Source organism: Chenopodium quinoa, unplaced genomic scaffold, assembly GCF_001683475.1.
Source record: "Chenopodium quinoa cultivar QQ74 unplaced genomic scaffold, ASM168347v1, whole genome shotgun sequence".
NCBI classification, from domain to species: domain Eukaryota; kingdom Viridiplantae; phylum Streptophyta; class Magnoliopsida; order Caryophyllales; family Amaranthaceae; genus Chenopodium; species Chenopodium quinoa.
The window spans coordinates 4448198-4463979 of record NW_018743252.1 but is presented as its reverse complement, the minus strand read 5'-3'; the positions used below and the strand labels follow the sequence as shown (position 1 = coordinate 4463979).

Sequence of the window (15782 nt, the reverse complement as noted above, 5' to 3'; positions counted from 1 at the left end):
AGAGTTTGGTGTTTGTATTTCTTCTCTTCCCTTATGAAGATTGGAATTTATTTTTAGGGTGTTATTTGAAAGATTGGATTCATGGGTTGTTATTCGTACAATTTCGCAATTGGCGTTGAAATTGAGGATGCGATCGACATGGTCAGGTAATGAATTTTCCTCCCAAAACTATGTCAAGAAAATGGATTCCCTCACAGAAGGCTGCATAATTCAGCAAACAATCGGGAACTGTACTTCATCGTCAGATCTAGTTTCTCATCATCATAGTTTCTTTAAAGAGGATTTTTACTTGATTAATTTAAATTGTATTTTATTTTTCTATAATGCTTATTGTAGATGCCGTATGGCTTTCAATTAATGATATTTTATCTTTCCCTTCAAAAAAAAAAAAAAAAAAAATTAACAAATGACAAATAAAAAATTATATCATGTGGCAACTAAATCCTCTTAGTGAAAGGGACACCAATGGACCTCAAATTTATTTGAAGTTCAAGAAATATGGTTGTAAATTTTGAATTTAACTTTCCTACTCGTATTTTTTAGGGGAAAATTAGAATTTAACTTAATTAAAATTTAGGAATTTAACTTAATTAAATTTGAGATCCCTAATTTGAAAATTTGTTCCCTAATTAAAGTACACACAGTTAGGGGTGTACAAAAACTGGACCGGACCTGAAACCGGACCTGAACCGACCTGATCCGGACCGGACCTGACCCGGACCTGTTGATTCAGGTCCGGTCCCGGTCCTTAAAAATCAAGGTTCCCGGTTCCGGTCCGGACCCGGTCTAAACCCGGGGTTTTCAGGTCCGGACCTGAAACCCGGAAAATTGTTTTTTTTTTTTAAAAAAAAAAAAAAAAAAAAAAAAAATTAAAATAATGCTGCTGCTTGACAGCTTGAGGCCTTGAGTGACGCTTGAATTCTCTTTCATTTCATTCTAACCCTAACAAACAGGCTGTCTCCCCCTCTCCCTCACGCAGACACGCAGTCACGCAAGTCTCAGCCGAGTCAGCCCAACGCGGCAACGCCCACCGCCGACACCTCCTGCCTTCCTCACTCTCTCAGGCGAAGCCCAGGCGCCCACCGACCACCGCATGAGACAGCTACTGCGCGATTTTCCATTTCTCCGGTAAGTTATTTTTTTTTTAATGTAAATCTAAATTATCTAATTATGTTTGGGTATTTTGTATTCGAAATAATGAATTAAGTGTTAGAATTTATATGTTTATTCATGTTTCAATTGCTTATAATGATTATTTGATGTTTGCATGTTGAATTTCTTTTTTTTACTTCAATGTTTTCGAATTTATGTTTTTTCTTTTTTGGTTTATTTTCGAATTTCTTTCGAATTTATGTTTTTTTTTTTGGTTTTTTTTAGTTTAAAGTTTAGGGTTTTAGGGTTTAATGTTTAGAATTGATAACAAGTATGGTTTATCTTCGAATTTATTTATTTTTATGTTTTGGTAATGGGATTGTAGCAGAGGACAATTAGTTTTTCATCATGATTGCATTGTTTATTTTTGTCAAGTACCTGAATTTCTTAGACTCCTTTTGGTTGGACTTTGAAATTAGAGAAAATGCAATTATTTTGATTTCAAAATTAGAAATTGAGAGAAAGGTAGAAATTAGCTTGGTTGATATATGATAAGTTGGAATGTGCCTCTGAAATTGACATAAACTTCAGCAAGTAACGTGTAACACAAAAGAGAAAAATAAAAAGGAAGAGAACAAACAATGAGATTATGAGAGCAATGAAATTTTCTGACTGCGACTAGCTAGAATTACCATTGGAACTGCTGGATAGAGTCTGAGAGTTTCTGTCAATGCAGCATGTAAATACTGCATTCTTTCAAGTGATTCTTCTGTCAAACTAGCAGCAAGTTCTGAAAATTTTCCTACAAATTCACACAGAAAGAATGCATTAATCTCCTCAGTAAACCGATATGATTACAGACTTCTAAGTTATGATTCACTTACTGAGACATTGCTTTGTGAACTTTTCATTAGTTCCACTTTGTTACTGATTAATTTGTAAACAAAATCATCAACAGTTTTGACACTTCTCTTAAGTTTAGCCTCTGCGCCAATGTTGAGAAATTTCTTGATAGGCCAAAAGATGTCTACATATCGTAACATGGTTGAAGCACTAGCATCATCAAAAGCCTGGCCAAATTTCTTCCCTTCTTCATTTGAGCCACACATACTGTCTAGATCAACTCCAAATGCAACTTTGAAAATAGAATCTAACGTTGACTTCATAAACAAGTCCTATAGAAAGCCATTTCAAGTTAGTTCGTTACTCCAAAGTCTCCAAAAGTACATAGCTCATCTTATCAGTAAAACACTTTTGTCCAATACAACCAGTAAAACACCATCTTACCTGAATATCCATAATTTGGGTGGAGTGTCACGGAAGGCGGCTAGGGGTGGGGCTGCCAATGAAGCTGGTTGTGTACTTGTGTTGTGTTGTGTGGGCAGTGGTGGATCTGGGTATTGACATAAATTTCAGAAAGTTGGTTGTGTTGTGTTGTGTTGTGTTGTGTGGGCAATGCCTCTCTCATTTTTTTCTTAACATAAATTTCAGAAAGTTGAAAGTATTTCTAATGTGTATTGATATTTCTAATGTGTATATATGGACACTTTTTAAGCTAACTTATACTTTAAAATTTGTGTTTATTCCTGCTAGGCTGCTAAAAGTATGGACTCAGATTATTAAGATTAAATAAGTTGGCTAACCTGTGTGTAGTTCAGGGGTTCTTATTTTTGTTTTTATTCTTGCAGGGAGTGAAGGAAGTCAAGGAACCACGGATTCTTATTCTTGCAATGTAAGTTGCTCTTAATTTTTTTTTATAAAATGGTATGTGTATATAATTGTTACTTTAAAATTACTTATATTGTATATAATTATATTGTAGATGGAGAGCTCTCAATCCAAACGGTCTGCTTCTTTTTCTGAACAAACGTCACAGCCACTTTCTGAAAAGGATATGGAAGAATTGCAATCTACTTTGCCTCCTGATAAGAAGCTAAAAGCGGGGCGGGAATATATATGGAACAGAAAAAGTAAGAGGAAAGCTGAGTATTGGAAATATTACTTAGAGTACGTCGAGAATGGAAAACTACGAGCTGAATGTAAGTTCTGTCCTAAAACTTTTGCTGCTGATGGTAATCTTAATGGTTCAAAAAATGTTAAAAACCATGCAGAATCATGTCTCGGTAATCCTATTAATATAGAAAAAGAAAAGGGCAAAGAAAAGCAAACTAAATTGTATTTTGATCAAGAACATGAGAGTAGTGAATTAAAGTGTGGGAGTAGGATTATTAACTTGAATGATGTTAGAGAGGCATTGATTCACATGATTATTGTTGATGAGTTACCATTTAAGCATGTGGAAAAATCCGGTTTTAGGCACTTTGTGCAAGTTGCATGTCCACAATTTCACATTCCATCTCGTGTTACCATTGCTCGTGATTGTTTAAAGTTGTATTATAGTGAAAAAGAGAAATTGAGAGAAATGTTTAAGACATGTCAAAGAATTTCTGTGACCACTGATACTTGGACTTCAATACAAAGAATTAATTATATGTGTCTTACAGCTCATTTCATTGATAATGACTGGAAATTGAATAAAAAGATCATAAATTTTTGTCCAATTTCTAGTCATAAAGGAGAGGCTATTGGAAAAGCAGTTGAGGCATGTTTAGAGTATTGGGGTATTGATGATAAACTTTTTACTGTCACTGTTGATAATGCTTCTTCAAATGATGTTGCTTGTGCACACTTGAGTAGAATGGTTAGAAGAACAGGATGTATAAATGATGGAAAAAATCTCCATGTTAGATGCATTGCTCATATCATTAATTTAATTGTGTGGGATGGTATTAGAGAACATGGTGTGTGCATTGATAGAGTTAGAAATGCTGTGAAATATGTTAAGAATTCCCCTGCAAGAATACTTAGATTCAAAGATCTTGTGCAAAAAGCAAACATAGATTCAAAATCTTCTTTATCCTTTGATGTCCCCACTCGTTGGAACTCCACATACATAATGTTGGAAACGGCTTTGAAGTTTCGACGTGTTTTTAGTGGGTTATCTCTTCCTGATGGAGAGGATTTGAATGACAATGAAAGGCCTCCCGAACCCGAAGATTGGGAAAAAGTGGAGAGGTTGGTTTTGTTTCTAGGGGGGTTTTATCTGTTAACTAAACGAATTTCTGGTTCCCATTATGTGACAGCTAATAAAGGTTTAGGAGAAATTGCTTCTATGTATGATATGTTGAATAATTGGGAACAAAGTGAGGACTTGAATATTCAAGCCATGGCCATTGCAATGAAAAAAAAGTTTGATAAGTATTGGGGGGATGTGGATAAGATGAATAAGTTCATTTATGTTGCTCTTCTTCTCGACCCTCACTCTAAGATGGTCATTGTTGAATTGACACTAACGGATATGCATGGACCGGAAAAGGGTACAAAACTTGCTAATGATGTGAAGGAGTTCGCTTACTCTTTATTTGAGGAATATAGAAAAATGTATGCTACTTCTAATATTCCAGATTGTGGAGATAATATGTCAATGGATATTGATAATAGTAAAGGAGTGGGTTCCGATTATGTGAGGAAACTAAAAGAAAGAGCAAAACGATTGAAGGGGACAAGTGGGTATGCGATAAGTGAGTTGGATAGGTACTTAAATGATCAATTAGGGCCGGAGGAGGAAGAACAAGATGCATTGACATGGTGGGGTAAGAATGGTCAGCGTTATGTGATTCTTAATCGCATGGCACGTGACATACTAGCCATCCCATTGTCGACCGTTGCATCGGAATCTGCTTTTAGTACGGGAGGTCGTACTCTAGATCCATTTCGGAGTTCTTTAACTCCTAAGGTAATGCATCGTTATCTTTTTATTTTATAAAATCAAGTTTGTTTATATCTTAATATGACTTTGTTTATACATATTTGTGTAATATTTTTGTATTGAAGATGGTTCAAGCGTTACTTTGCACACAAGATTGGCTTAGAGCTAAGGAAGTGCCAATTGTTGATGTGGAAGAAAATTTGAAAGAGTTAGAGGAAATAGAGAAAGGTAGTAATAATTTTATGTATTTGAAATTTTGTTACACCAAATTTATTATTTCATTGTTATCAATCATTAATATATTCTATATTGTATTTTATTTAGAGGTGCAACGTGGTGAATCTAACGATGTAGACGATGAAGTTGTTTTCGTGGACTCATTAGTGTGAATCACGCGATCAAAGGGAAAACAACTCGTTGGAGAATTTATGTATTCCTAGTACTTGAGAGTTGAGAGTTGAGACTTAAGAGAATTTATGTAATTTTATGAGTTTTCGTGGACTTATTTGTATTTTCGGTGGACTCATTTGTATTTTTGGTGTTTGAGAATCGGGACTTTATAGACTTTATGTAGTTTTGTAATTGATAATTTTGGTTTGTATGTAATTATTAAATTATGCAACAGGTCTAAAAATCACAAAACAGGTCCATATGCAGGTCCATATGCAGGTCCAACAGGTTTTGTATTAAAAAAAAAAAAAACGAAAAAGACACAAAACAGGTCCATTCAGGTCCAAACCCGGACCGGACCTGATTTTTCAGGTCTGGCCCGGAACTGGACCTGTTAATTCAGGTCCGGTCCCCGGTCCTCATAATTACCCAATTCAGGTCCCCGGTCCAAACAGGTCCGGTCCAGGTCCGGTCCGGTTTTGGACCGGTGTACACCCCTACACACAGTATAAAAAGCAGCACAATTATTCCAAATAGACGATTATATGCATAATAAGGTTCAAATTCAAAAGTCAACTCAGACCATTCCCAAACCGACGTCGTTATACAACCATTGGTCTCTATTCGTTAACCACTTTACACTTAATCCATTATTTATTTTGAGATGGGGATGTATTTTAAATGATAGAACGTAAGAGACAATGTGTTCGATCCCTCGCATCTTGATTCTAAAATTTTTAATCACTCTGTACAAAGCAATTATGAGGTCGTTTAAAAAAAAAAAAAAAAAAAAAGAAAAGAAAAAGAAAAAAACTATAAGGTTGTGGGATCAAATCCCATAAATTTGATATCTCACATAGTCACGGCCTCACAAGAAATAAGGATTCCGTCCCCTTCTGTCTTTAAGACTTCATTTGTTTTGACGGAAAACTAACATTTTTTTAGAAAATAATGTCACATTTTTCATTGTTTGGTTAGTAGAGGGATGGAAAACAGTTATCTCGAAGGTGGAAAGTAGTTCTCCCAAAACATGTTTTCCTTCTAAAAATAAGGTATGTCACATTATCCTTCATATTACTTACCTCCCTTACCTTTTCTCTCATTCATCTTCTCCCTTCCACTTCTATTATCCCCTTTCAATATAAATTTTCTTTTAAGGAAACAAATAAAGGAAAACTATTTATAAAATTGTATTTTTCCTAAGAAATTATTACCTCTATTTCTTGTTATGTGCAACAAAGGAATATTTTTATGTATCACCAATAATACCCCTTTATTGCACATAATAATAAACAGAGGTAATATTTTCATGGAGAATCATTTTACCAAAAATTATTTTCCGTTAAAACAAACAAAGCATAAAAGGTTTCTCAGGTTGAATGTACACGTGACAGGGATCTCGCTAGATTCGTCTCGACGTCTACTTTTCAAATATTAAATTTTATAAAAGTATAATTAAAGATATTAATGGCCAAAGTATTGCATTGGCAAGTATGAAATGCAAATGTGCAAAAAAAAAAAAAAAAAGTACATTTCAATTTTAACTCAACTTTTCTTATTTTATCCAACTTTATTTATCTCTTTTCACAAAAGTTTAAAAAGGCGAGTTAATCAAATGCAAAAGCTATAAAGGAAAAAAAAAAAAAACTAAATTTATACTTGTAAAATTTACTCCTAATGTTTAACATAAGTTGATTTTTTTTTTGTGTTCCACCAGGTTCATCCTTTGGACTAATTCGAATTCAAGGATTAGTTGTGGGTGGTTAGGTTCTAATCCCCTCCCAATTGTTGTTGCGGGGGATCGAATACGAATCCTCTCTACAAGTGCAGTCCCAATCACCATTGCACCAACAACCAATTGGTTATAACGATAAGTTGATAACCATATAAACCTTTATAAAAACTTATCTCACACCAACATCTTATTTTTTATGGTCACTTTTTAATCAACCAAATCTTTCTATCTTAATTGTTAGTTCGTCATAGTATAAACATATACTACTAAAGGCAAATGAGACATTTATTTAAAAAAAGAGGAATACTTGCCTATAAGTCTAGTAACAAGATATTAACAACAATAAGGTGGGGACAAATTATTTCTGAATCACTCCATTTTCTATAATTTACTGACAATACATTAATTTCAGAAGTCGTTGGTCCAAGATTTGTACTTTATAAAATATAAAATCCACCATACTTAAATACGTGCATGTCTGCCTCAATCCCCAGCAAATTTGCCACACCACCTAACTCTTGAAGTAATAAACTAAGGGAAACTTCTTGCAAGTCTACCACTGAATTCACTACCTACTCACCCCAAGTATATTAAGCTAAGGCAAACAGAGTACTCTGCTAACATCCTACCAAAGCCATATCTTCCCAACCCCAATGGATTCGACACCCACTCGCCCGGCTCAAGTAGCCGTATGCCCAAGCGCAGGCATCGGACACTTAACACCTTTCCTACGGCTAGCATCCATGCTAACCTCTAACTCATGCAGCGTCACCCTCATCATCATCCGCCCCACTCTATCATTTGCTGAAGCCAACCAAATCAACACCTTCTTATCCACACACCCCCACATTACCGCCTCAGAATTCCACATCCTTCCTTGTGAACCATCTTCAAACTCCAACATCCAAGACCCTTTTCTCCTCCAATATGATGCAGTCTCCCGGTCTGCACACCTCCTCGTTCACCACCTCGCCACACTCTCCCCTCCACCCTCCGCTGTATTCTCTGACCTGATGTTCGCATCAGGAATCAACAAGCCACTCTATGACCTCGGCATCCCTAACTACAATGTCATTACCTCTTCTGCTAGGTTCTTCTCTTTCATGACTAGTCTTACTCATCTTAGAGTAACAAGAGGTGATGATGTTGTGATACCAGGTTTAGCTCCAATAGTAGGAGACGACATTCCACCTATATTTTCTAACACAGACCATATGTTCACTCGACTGATAGAGACAAGTTGTAGGTATCTTCAAGATGCTAAGGGTATTGTACTCAACAGCTTTGACTTCTTCGAACCTGAATCAATCTCAGCCCTTCAAAATGGCAAGGTTCTTGCAGGTCTACCGTCGGTTTTCCCGGTTGGACCATTCATTCCATATGGGTCAATAAACGGTAAGTAAAATTGTAAAATTTTGTTGAAGTATTTGTCTATCAAAAACACTATATTACGTTATATTCTACACATGATTGCACTCAGATTAGCCATATTTTGTTGACTTATGATAAATAAATAAATGAACCACCTAACCAGTAACCATATTATTGATATATAAATTGTTGATTTAGACACATAAGTACAAAAAAAACTATCAATTTGACATAATAAGTATTAAATATTCTTTGAGCTGATTGAAGCATATTTGTTGAATTTTTAATTGCCAGTTTCACCCATATATTAGTAATAGTTGTGTTATTCAATATAAATAAATGAAGTGATGTATAAGCGTTACAGACTTGTTCTAAATTTCGAAACAAAGAATTGAAAAAAAAAAGTATATAAAAGTCCGAATTATGGACTTGTTCTAAATATAATATGTCCCCCATTGTGAGAATAAGTAATTATCGGTTGTTGTCAAAACCTAATAATATATTATACTAGATTAGCTCCCGTGCCATGCACTGTAATTTCACTACAATTAATCAATAAAAGAAAAAAAATTGTATTAAAAATAACATAGATAAAATACAACTATAACATATTTATTATCTTCTTATTTTGCGTATATAATGAAATAAAACATGAAATATAACGAAAGAATCGATTAGACAACTGAGTATATTACAATTACATGTTAGACCATATGAGTGTTTAAAAATTCAATGCTAAATTAGTATCAATTTTCTTTTTATTAACCAAATAAGTATTTAAAATTATGTATTACACTTAATGGACAGGAATATTAACCTCAATTTAATAATATTTAAACAATTTTTTTTACTTAAATATGACAATATATGAAAATATTGGAGATACAAATAAAAAAGAATGAAATTATAATTAACCAAATTTTCTTACATGATTACATGCAGATAAAGTGTTTACAATTTTACGCTATGTTGTTAAACTTCCTTCATTTTGTTATATTATTCGTATTAGAATTAGGCGAGAAACCAATTAAAGTATTAAAATAATCAAAATTCCCATAATAATAATAATAATTTGCGTAGTATGAATCTACTATTTAATAGATTCATCATATTAAATATTGTTACAAAATTACCTTATTAAAAATATATTAAACATTTGAATGAATGAAATATGATGTATTAAAGAAATGTTATAGTACAAAGTAATATTTATTATGATGCATTATCCTATTATTAAAAGATATGAGAAACGGAGTAATAGCTATAAAGGAATATATTTATCATAAAAGATACGTATAAAAGATTTAGAATAATATTATGATAGTTATATTATACTAAAATTCTCCAAAGAAGATTTTCTTCTTTATGATGATTATGTTAAATAATTTTCGCATAAAAAGGAAGGTGTGTTTTTGGAGGGAAAAAAAATACACCAGGAATTGACACGTGTTATTCTTGGTGTCTGTCTTAGTATTATGTTATTATACCTACGGGACAATTTTTTTTAATACTACTATTTCTCAATATATGCATCATTTTAACTTTACATTGTTTATGTTTTCAAAAAAAAGAAAAAAAAAAAAAAAAAAAAACTTTACATTGTTTATAAACTTGTTTTGGCCTTCTATATCTTTGATTATATATTATTAAAAAATATTTAAGTCTGATAATTTAAAAATATACATTGAGATTAAACTTATAACAAATAAAATAACGACATTTACCACTATATATTAGTAAATAAAAGAGATCAAGATTATAATATGAATAGCTAATTGAAATATTATTGTACACCCGTAATTTGTACAGGCGATAACATACCATGGCTGGACAACCAACCATCAAAATCTGTTGTATATGTCTCCTTTGGAAGCAAAACGGTAATGAGCAAAGACCAGATAAGAGAAATAGGGGATGGGCTTGAGAGGAGTGGGTTGAGATTTTTGTGGGTGATCAAGACAACAGTAGTCGACAAAGAAGATAAGGAAGAGCTCAGAGACTTGCTAAGTGAAGCATTTTTTGAGAACACCAAGGAAAGAGGATTAATTTTAAGGGAATGGGTGAATCAAGAGAAGATCCTTGCACATCCGGCTATAGGAGGGTTCTTAACTCACTGTGGATGGAACTCAGTCATGGAAGCTGCTCAAAGAGGGATACCTTTGCTTGCTTGGCCCTTACATGGCGATCAAAGGGTCAATGCCGGAGAGGTGGAGAAGGCAGGATTAGGAATATGGGAAAGAAGCTGGGGTTGGATTGGAGAAAGATTGGTGAAAGGTGATGAGATTGCAATGAAAATACAAGAGATGATGACGAGTGAGAAGCTAAGGGCTAGTGCAACAAGAGTTTGGGATGAAGCTACGAAAGCATGGGAAAAGAATGGAAGCTCGAGAAAAATGTTTGAGACAATTATTGGAGATAAAGTTAGTACTTAGTAGGGTGTGTGTTTCGGGGTTTTCTGATGTCCTGCGGGAGAGTTACAATTCCGAGACTGGAACCGGACGCCTGTACCTGCAAAACAAACGGATGCTCCGGATGATTGGAGATCCGCCTCCGACGGTCAAGTTAGTACTTGATTAAGGAGTAATTAATGCGGAAATTAAAGTGATTGGGTCTCTCTAGGTGAGAGTGTTTAATGTGTGTAATCTGCGTTTTTTGCGTTATCTCCCTTAATGAGGATTAAGGGAGGTATTTATAACCTCGGGAAACGTGTCAATCTAGGTTTAGGTTAACCTTGGGCTGATTGGACTTCCCTCGGAAGTTGGGCCTAGGTGACCGGTTATCCCAGGTGTCACGGGAAGGACACGTGTCGTGTCGTAATTGGTCCATAGTGGACGGATCATTGCTTGACACGTGGCAGACTCCTATTGGCCCATGTGACGGACACATGGCGGAACCTGATTGGTCCACTTGTCAGATGGTGATTGGTGGGGAAAAATCCCCTAATCATTTGTCCCTCACAGGTGGCACGTGACTGGTCACGTGTTACCTGTGACAGGTATCGCCCTGTAACAGGCGACGACCTGCTACAAGTGTCACTCGGCGAGAGGCCGAGAGATTCTCCCGCCAAAATTTTGAATTCTGGAAGTGACCCTTGGCCTTCTCACTTTGCCTATATAAAGGAGTGTTGACTTCGGTCATTTTCACACTTGAAAACTTTGTGAGAGAACATTCGGACCCCTGAACTTGCTCTGACATTTTGGACCCTTTCTGCCTACCGCCTGCTCTGACAAGCCGACTGCAAAGGATTTTCAGAACTTCATCAATCGTCACTCGTTCAGGTAACCGTCGGTTCTCTTACTCTTAATTTTCTCTTTACTTTATTCTTTTTTGAAATGGCACCACGGAAGCACACGACACGACCTAGGTTAGTGATCAGCCGGTCACCGGGGACGGCTGAATCTAGGACTAGGAGTGCCGCCTGCCCTTTTCTGGACCCATCTTTGCCCTTTATACAAAGTCCGACTGTATCTGTGTCTATGCAGAGCATGATGGCCAGAACAAAAAAGACTGCCAGGATCTCAAACTCAGACGGCTCCTCCCACAGGGTGCCGATTAGTGAAACATCTGACCAGGCGCCAGATGTGGAAGTGAAACAAAGCGGCTTGAAAGCCGGCAGTTCTGAGGGAGGAGTCAAAGTGACCCCTTCCCATTTTACAGTTGACAATTCTACATTCTCTCCTGCTCCTTTTAAAGGAGAGGAGGCGGGCCCCTCCGGGAGAGGGGAAGAGTCGTCCTCTTCGGACTCGTCAGAGGACGATTCCGAGTCTAGCTCTTCTGGCCATGCTTCCCTGGACACAGAAGAGAAAAACAGTCGCCTACAAGAGGCGAGGCTTTCTCACACAGTTGAGAAGGGGGACGATTGGGCGGAGCCATCCGCCTCTCACCGAGAGCAAAATACCCCCTACTACTGCACGGTACCTCGGGGCCGGATCACGGCCATGCAAGAGAAAGTGGAGAGCTTTATCGCAAACCACACAATGGGCCCCGGCTTTTTAGTGTTCGTGCCGGATCCAGAAGACACAGTCGTATGGCCGGCTGGTACCAGTTATGATGGCGCCTGCTTTGGCTGCTACGAGGCGGCCATCAAGGCTGGGTTGCGCTTCCCACTACATCCAGCTGTTCAGCGGATCTTGGATGGGTATGAGTTGGGGTTATGGCAGTTAGCCCCGAACTCCTGGGTCAACGTACTCGGCTATGTGGCCGGGTGCGAACTGCACGGGGTGGAGCCGAGCTTCGAGGCTTTCGCCCACATGAACTACCTCAGCCGGACCCCTAAGGCAGGCGGTATCGCTGGTATCAATTGACGAGCCACAGGGGCTACCTCATGACGAGAGGTAAAGCAAACAAATGGAAGGACTGGCGGAGCACCTTCCTCATCATTGAGAGTTCAGACACAGAGCTGAACAAGCGCTTCAACAGGTTGAACAGGAATCCACCCCTTCTTGCAGGCGGCCGCAGCATGCCGCCTGTTCCCCCCAAGGCTAAGAAAGAGATCCTAGATAAAGGACTCTTCAAAGTAGAGTCGAAGGTGAACTCTACTTCAGGGGTACGAGAGCAAGTACCCCTGCACTGCGTCCCGAGCTTCAAATGGCTCTACGACGAGTACTTTTTGGCCGCCTGTGGCCTCAGCAGTCGGTGCTCAAGAGGTAGCCGGCCTGTCGAATACTCTGCTGTTCCGTGCATTTCTTGTTATGACTTTTATTAACTTTGCTATTTGTTTTTGCAGCGGACGCCATGAGCAAAATTACCGCCTCCAAGACTGCGGCGGCCATGTTGCGGGCCTCCATCATGCAACAGTCTTCAATCGACTCCCCCAACAAGGGGGCACCCTTGGTGGGCTTCGAACCTTTCACCCTCTTTTTGGAGTTGTGTTTATGCATATACTGACTCTTTTCTTCTTTTTTAGACGGGCGCTCCAAGAGCTTCTTCTTCCCAACAGCCGGACCCCAAGGCCCGGAGGACGACTGTTACGAGCTCTCCTGGTTCTGCCAGGAAACAAGCGGCGGCTGAGAAACAGCCGGCCACTTCTTCTAAAACTCCAGCTGGGCCACCTAGAAGTATGAAATTGTCCTTGTAAATTTTAGACTTGCTCCCTTCTTTACTAGGTCTAATCCGTTTGTTTATGCTTGATGCAGCCGACCCTCAGGAGCCTGACTTGGTCGAGGTGGCCAAGTCTATGATCAAGGCCGTTCCTCCAGCTGAAAGGGAGGCGGTCAGGGGTGTCGGCACCCTTGACCTAGACGGGATTGCAGGGGTCCTTGCTGAGGTATACTTAGCATATTTTTGAGTATTTGAATTCCATGACGCCTGTTTTCTTTTTGTTTGGAAACTGACGCCTAATCCCCTTTTTACTTAGGCCTTGCTCCGAGTGAACGGCCTTCGCAAGCCGCTTGACCGGAAGAACAAAGAGGTAAAGGCTGCAAAAGCTTTGGCCACCTCTGATTGTGATAAGGCAATGTTTCAAATTGCCCAAAATGAAGTTCTGACCATTGATATTCTTTATTATTAGGCGCAGGCTACCGCCGCTATCCGGGCTCAGTTAGAGGCGGCCCAAAAGAGGAATAGCGAGCTGGAGGCGACAATCAACAACCTTAAGGCCGAGCTGAGACCTCTTCGCTAAAAGATGTCCTCATACGAAACCTTGGAGAAATCCCTGGCGAGCGTAAAGGTACGCCTGGTGACCCAGGAGAAGAGTCTTACTCAGGAGCTCTCGGAAAAGGCCGAGCAAGAAAAGAAAGAGCTGGTCCGGGAGATGATGGAAGACTCTGCTCAAATCCAGCGCATGACTTGGGGCCGCCTCTTCCCCAATGCCGACTTTGCCTCATGGGAAAAAACGTACCGCCAGTGTTCTGATAGATATAATCAAGAGATCCTGGCGGCTGCTGAGGAAGAGGCGTTGGAGGAGGAGGAGGAGCCGGTAGTGGCGCTTGTGCCGCTTGGGGGTAATGCATCAAAGAAGGATGCAGCTGAAGCCGAGTCCAGCAAGAAGAGTGCTGACCAGGCGGCAGCTGCTGATATTGAAGATCTGCCCCCTTCTTAAGCTTTATGTCTTCTTCCCACGGCCTGCGTGCCGTTTGTTTGTATTTACCCGGCCAGGGGGCCGGGGCTCTGAATATTTTGCCGGTCTTTAATGACCGGCTTCCTTTTAATGAATATTTTTGTTTTGCTTCAAACTTGTTCAAGTATTGAATATTCTGATATCCAATTGTACACTATACCGACTGTTTTACATGACCGATAGTTGCAGACATGTACAGATAGTTAGTCACGCCGCCTATGCCCCTGGACGACTGGTCGTCTGTTTCCAGGCTAGACGATCAGTCGGCCATTTATCCAATCGGTATTCGAACCTTTTTTAAGACTGGATCCCCTTTAGGCAGGCGGTTCTGTCATATAAAATTAACCAAGTAGGAAAGTGGTTTCCTACTTGTCATGTTTTTAGGCTAGAGACTTTAGGCCGTCTAGGCCGACTGTTCCCCGCCATATTTAATCTAGTGTGAGCCGGTGCTGTATGAACACCTTTTTAGTTTCATACTAAATTTTTAAGGAGTGACCAAGTAAACATGATTGTTACCTAGTCGCCAAGTAACTGAGTAGTAGAGGTATCAAGCGGTGGGTACCGGTTGTTCCCCTTTATTCGCCAATGTTTGTTGGCTTTTAACTCATAGGTTGTTAACCTAGCAGGAGTAGTGGTTGAGAGCCCCTGTTTGCTAAAAACAGGCGGACGACTCATACCTTTTAGGCTCCATACTAAGTTTGAGAGAGTGACTATGAGTTAACTTTGGTGTTACTCAGTCGCCGTCATTCCTGCTTGAGTAGTAAAGGTACCAGCCGGCGGAGGCCGGCTGAACCTTTTGATTCGCCAATGTTTGTTGGCTATTAACTCAAGAGGTACCCCCTGCATTTATCCCAAGTAATACAGGCGGTCATCTGACTCAGATGTCAACTGCTACCACTGGTTTGGTTAGTGATAGAGTTATCCTTATCTCAAAAACGGCTACGTGGTTGCCCTTGGGGGCAGTCGTATAGGTGCCGTGTAATTAGTTTATAGAGCAATGTTCCACCCAAAAGGGAGCTGCTCTCTGCGACGAATTTCATCCGGAGGGATGCCGCCGGACGCCTGCTATGATGTTGGGACAGGTCGTATTAGTTTTGAAGATTTGATCAGTTGGCTTGGCGCCTGGTCTGATCATTCGGCCTGTGGCCTTGGTTAGTTCTTGGTGAACGTAGGTGCTTAGTAAAAGGAGGGTAGCCGCCTGTTTAGGCACAGGGTCGGCCAGGCCCTGATCATTTTTAGTTAAGTATAAGGGGGGTGGCTGTGTGTTTGGAACCAGTCGGCCCTCTTTTATGGAGAGTAGCCGACTATATGTCCAGACGGCATGCCCCTATGGTGATAGAGTAAAATATTCAATGGAGAGTAGCCGA

General features: G+C 39.0%; 2 protein-coding genes across 2 annotated transcripts; one reads left to right on the top strand and one right to left on the bottom strand.

The window, feature by feature from the left end:
• Positions 1 to 1354: 1354 nt before the first annotated feature.
• LOC110735059 (cytochrome P450 704C1-like) lies at positions 1355 to 2786 on the bottom strand. Its single transcript, XM_021915188.1, has 2 exons — positions 2380 to 2786; positions 1355 to 2267 (listed from the first exon to the last, which is right to left on the bottom strand). The coding sequence occupies exons 1-2, from the start codon at positions 2389 to 2391 to the stop codon at positions 1962 to 1964; spliced, it is 318 nt and encodes a 105-aa protein (XP_021770880.1). The 5' UTR covers positions 2392 to 2786; the 3' UTR covers positions 1355 to 1961.
• Positions 2787 to 7309: 4523 nt separating this feature from the next.
• LOC110735058 (UDP-glycosyltransferase 708C2-like) lies at positions 7310 to 10874 on the top strand. Its single transcript, XM_021915187.1, has 2 exons — positions 7310 to 8381; positions 10167 to 10874. Exons 1-2 carry the CDS (start codon positions 7640 to 7642, stop codon positions 10787 to 10789), a joined length of 1365 nt encoding a protein of 454 aa, XP_021770879.1. The 5' UTR covers positions 7310 to 7639; the 3' UTR covers positions 10790 to 10874.
• The last annotated feature ends 4908 nt before the right edge of the window (positions 10875 to 15782 follow it).

Excerpts from the sequence above, each read along its gene's own strand:
- LOC110735058 (XM_021915187.1), top strand. The coding sequence starts at position 7,640 with ATGGATTCGACACCCACTCGCCCGGCTCAAGTAGCCGTATGCCCAAGC. Across the intron at positions 8,382-10,166 it reads TCCATATGGGTCAATAAACG|GCGATAACATACCATGGCTG; the intron begins GTAAGTAAAATT and ends TAATTTGTACAG.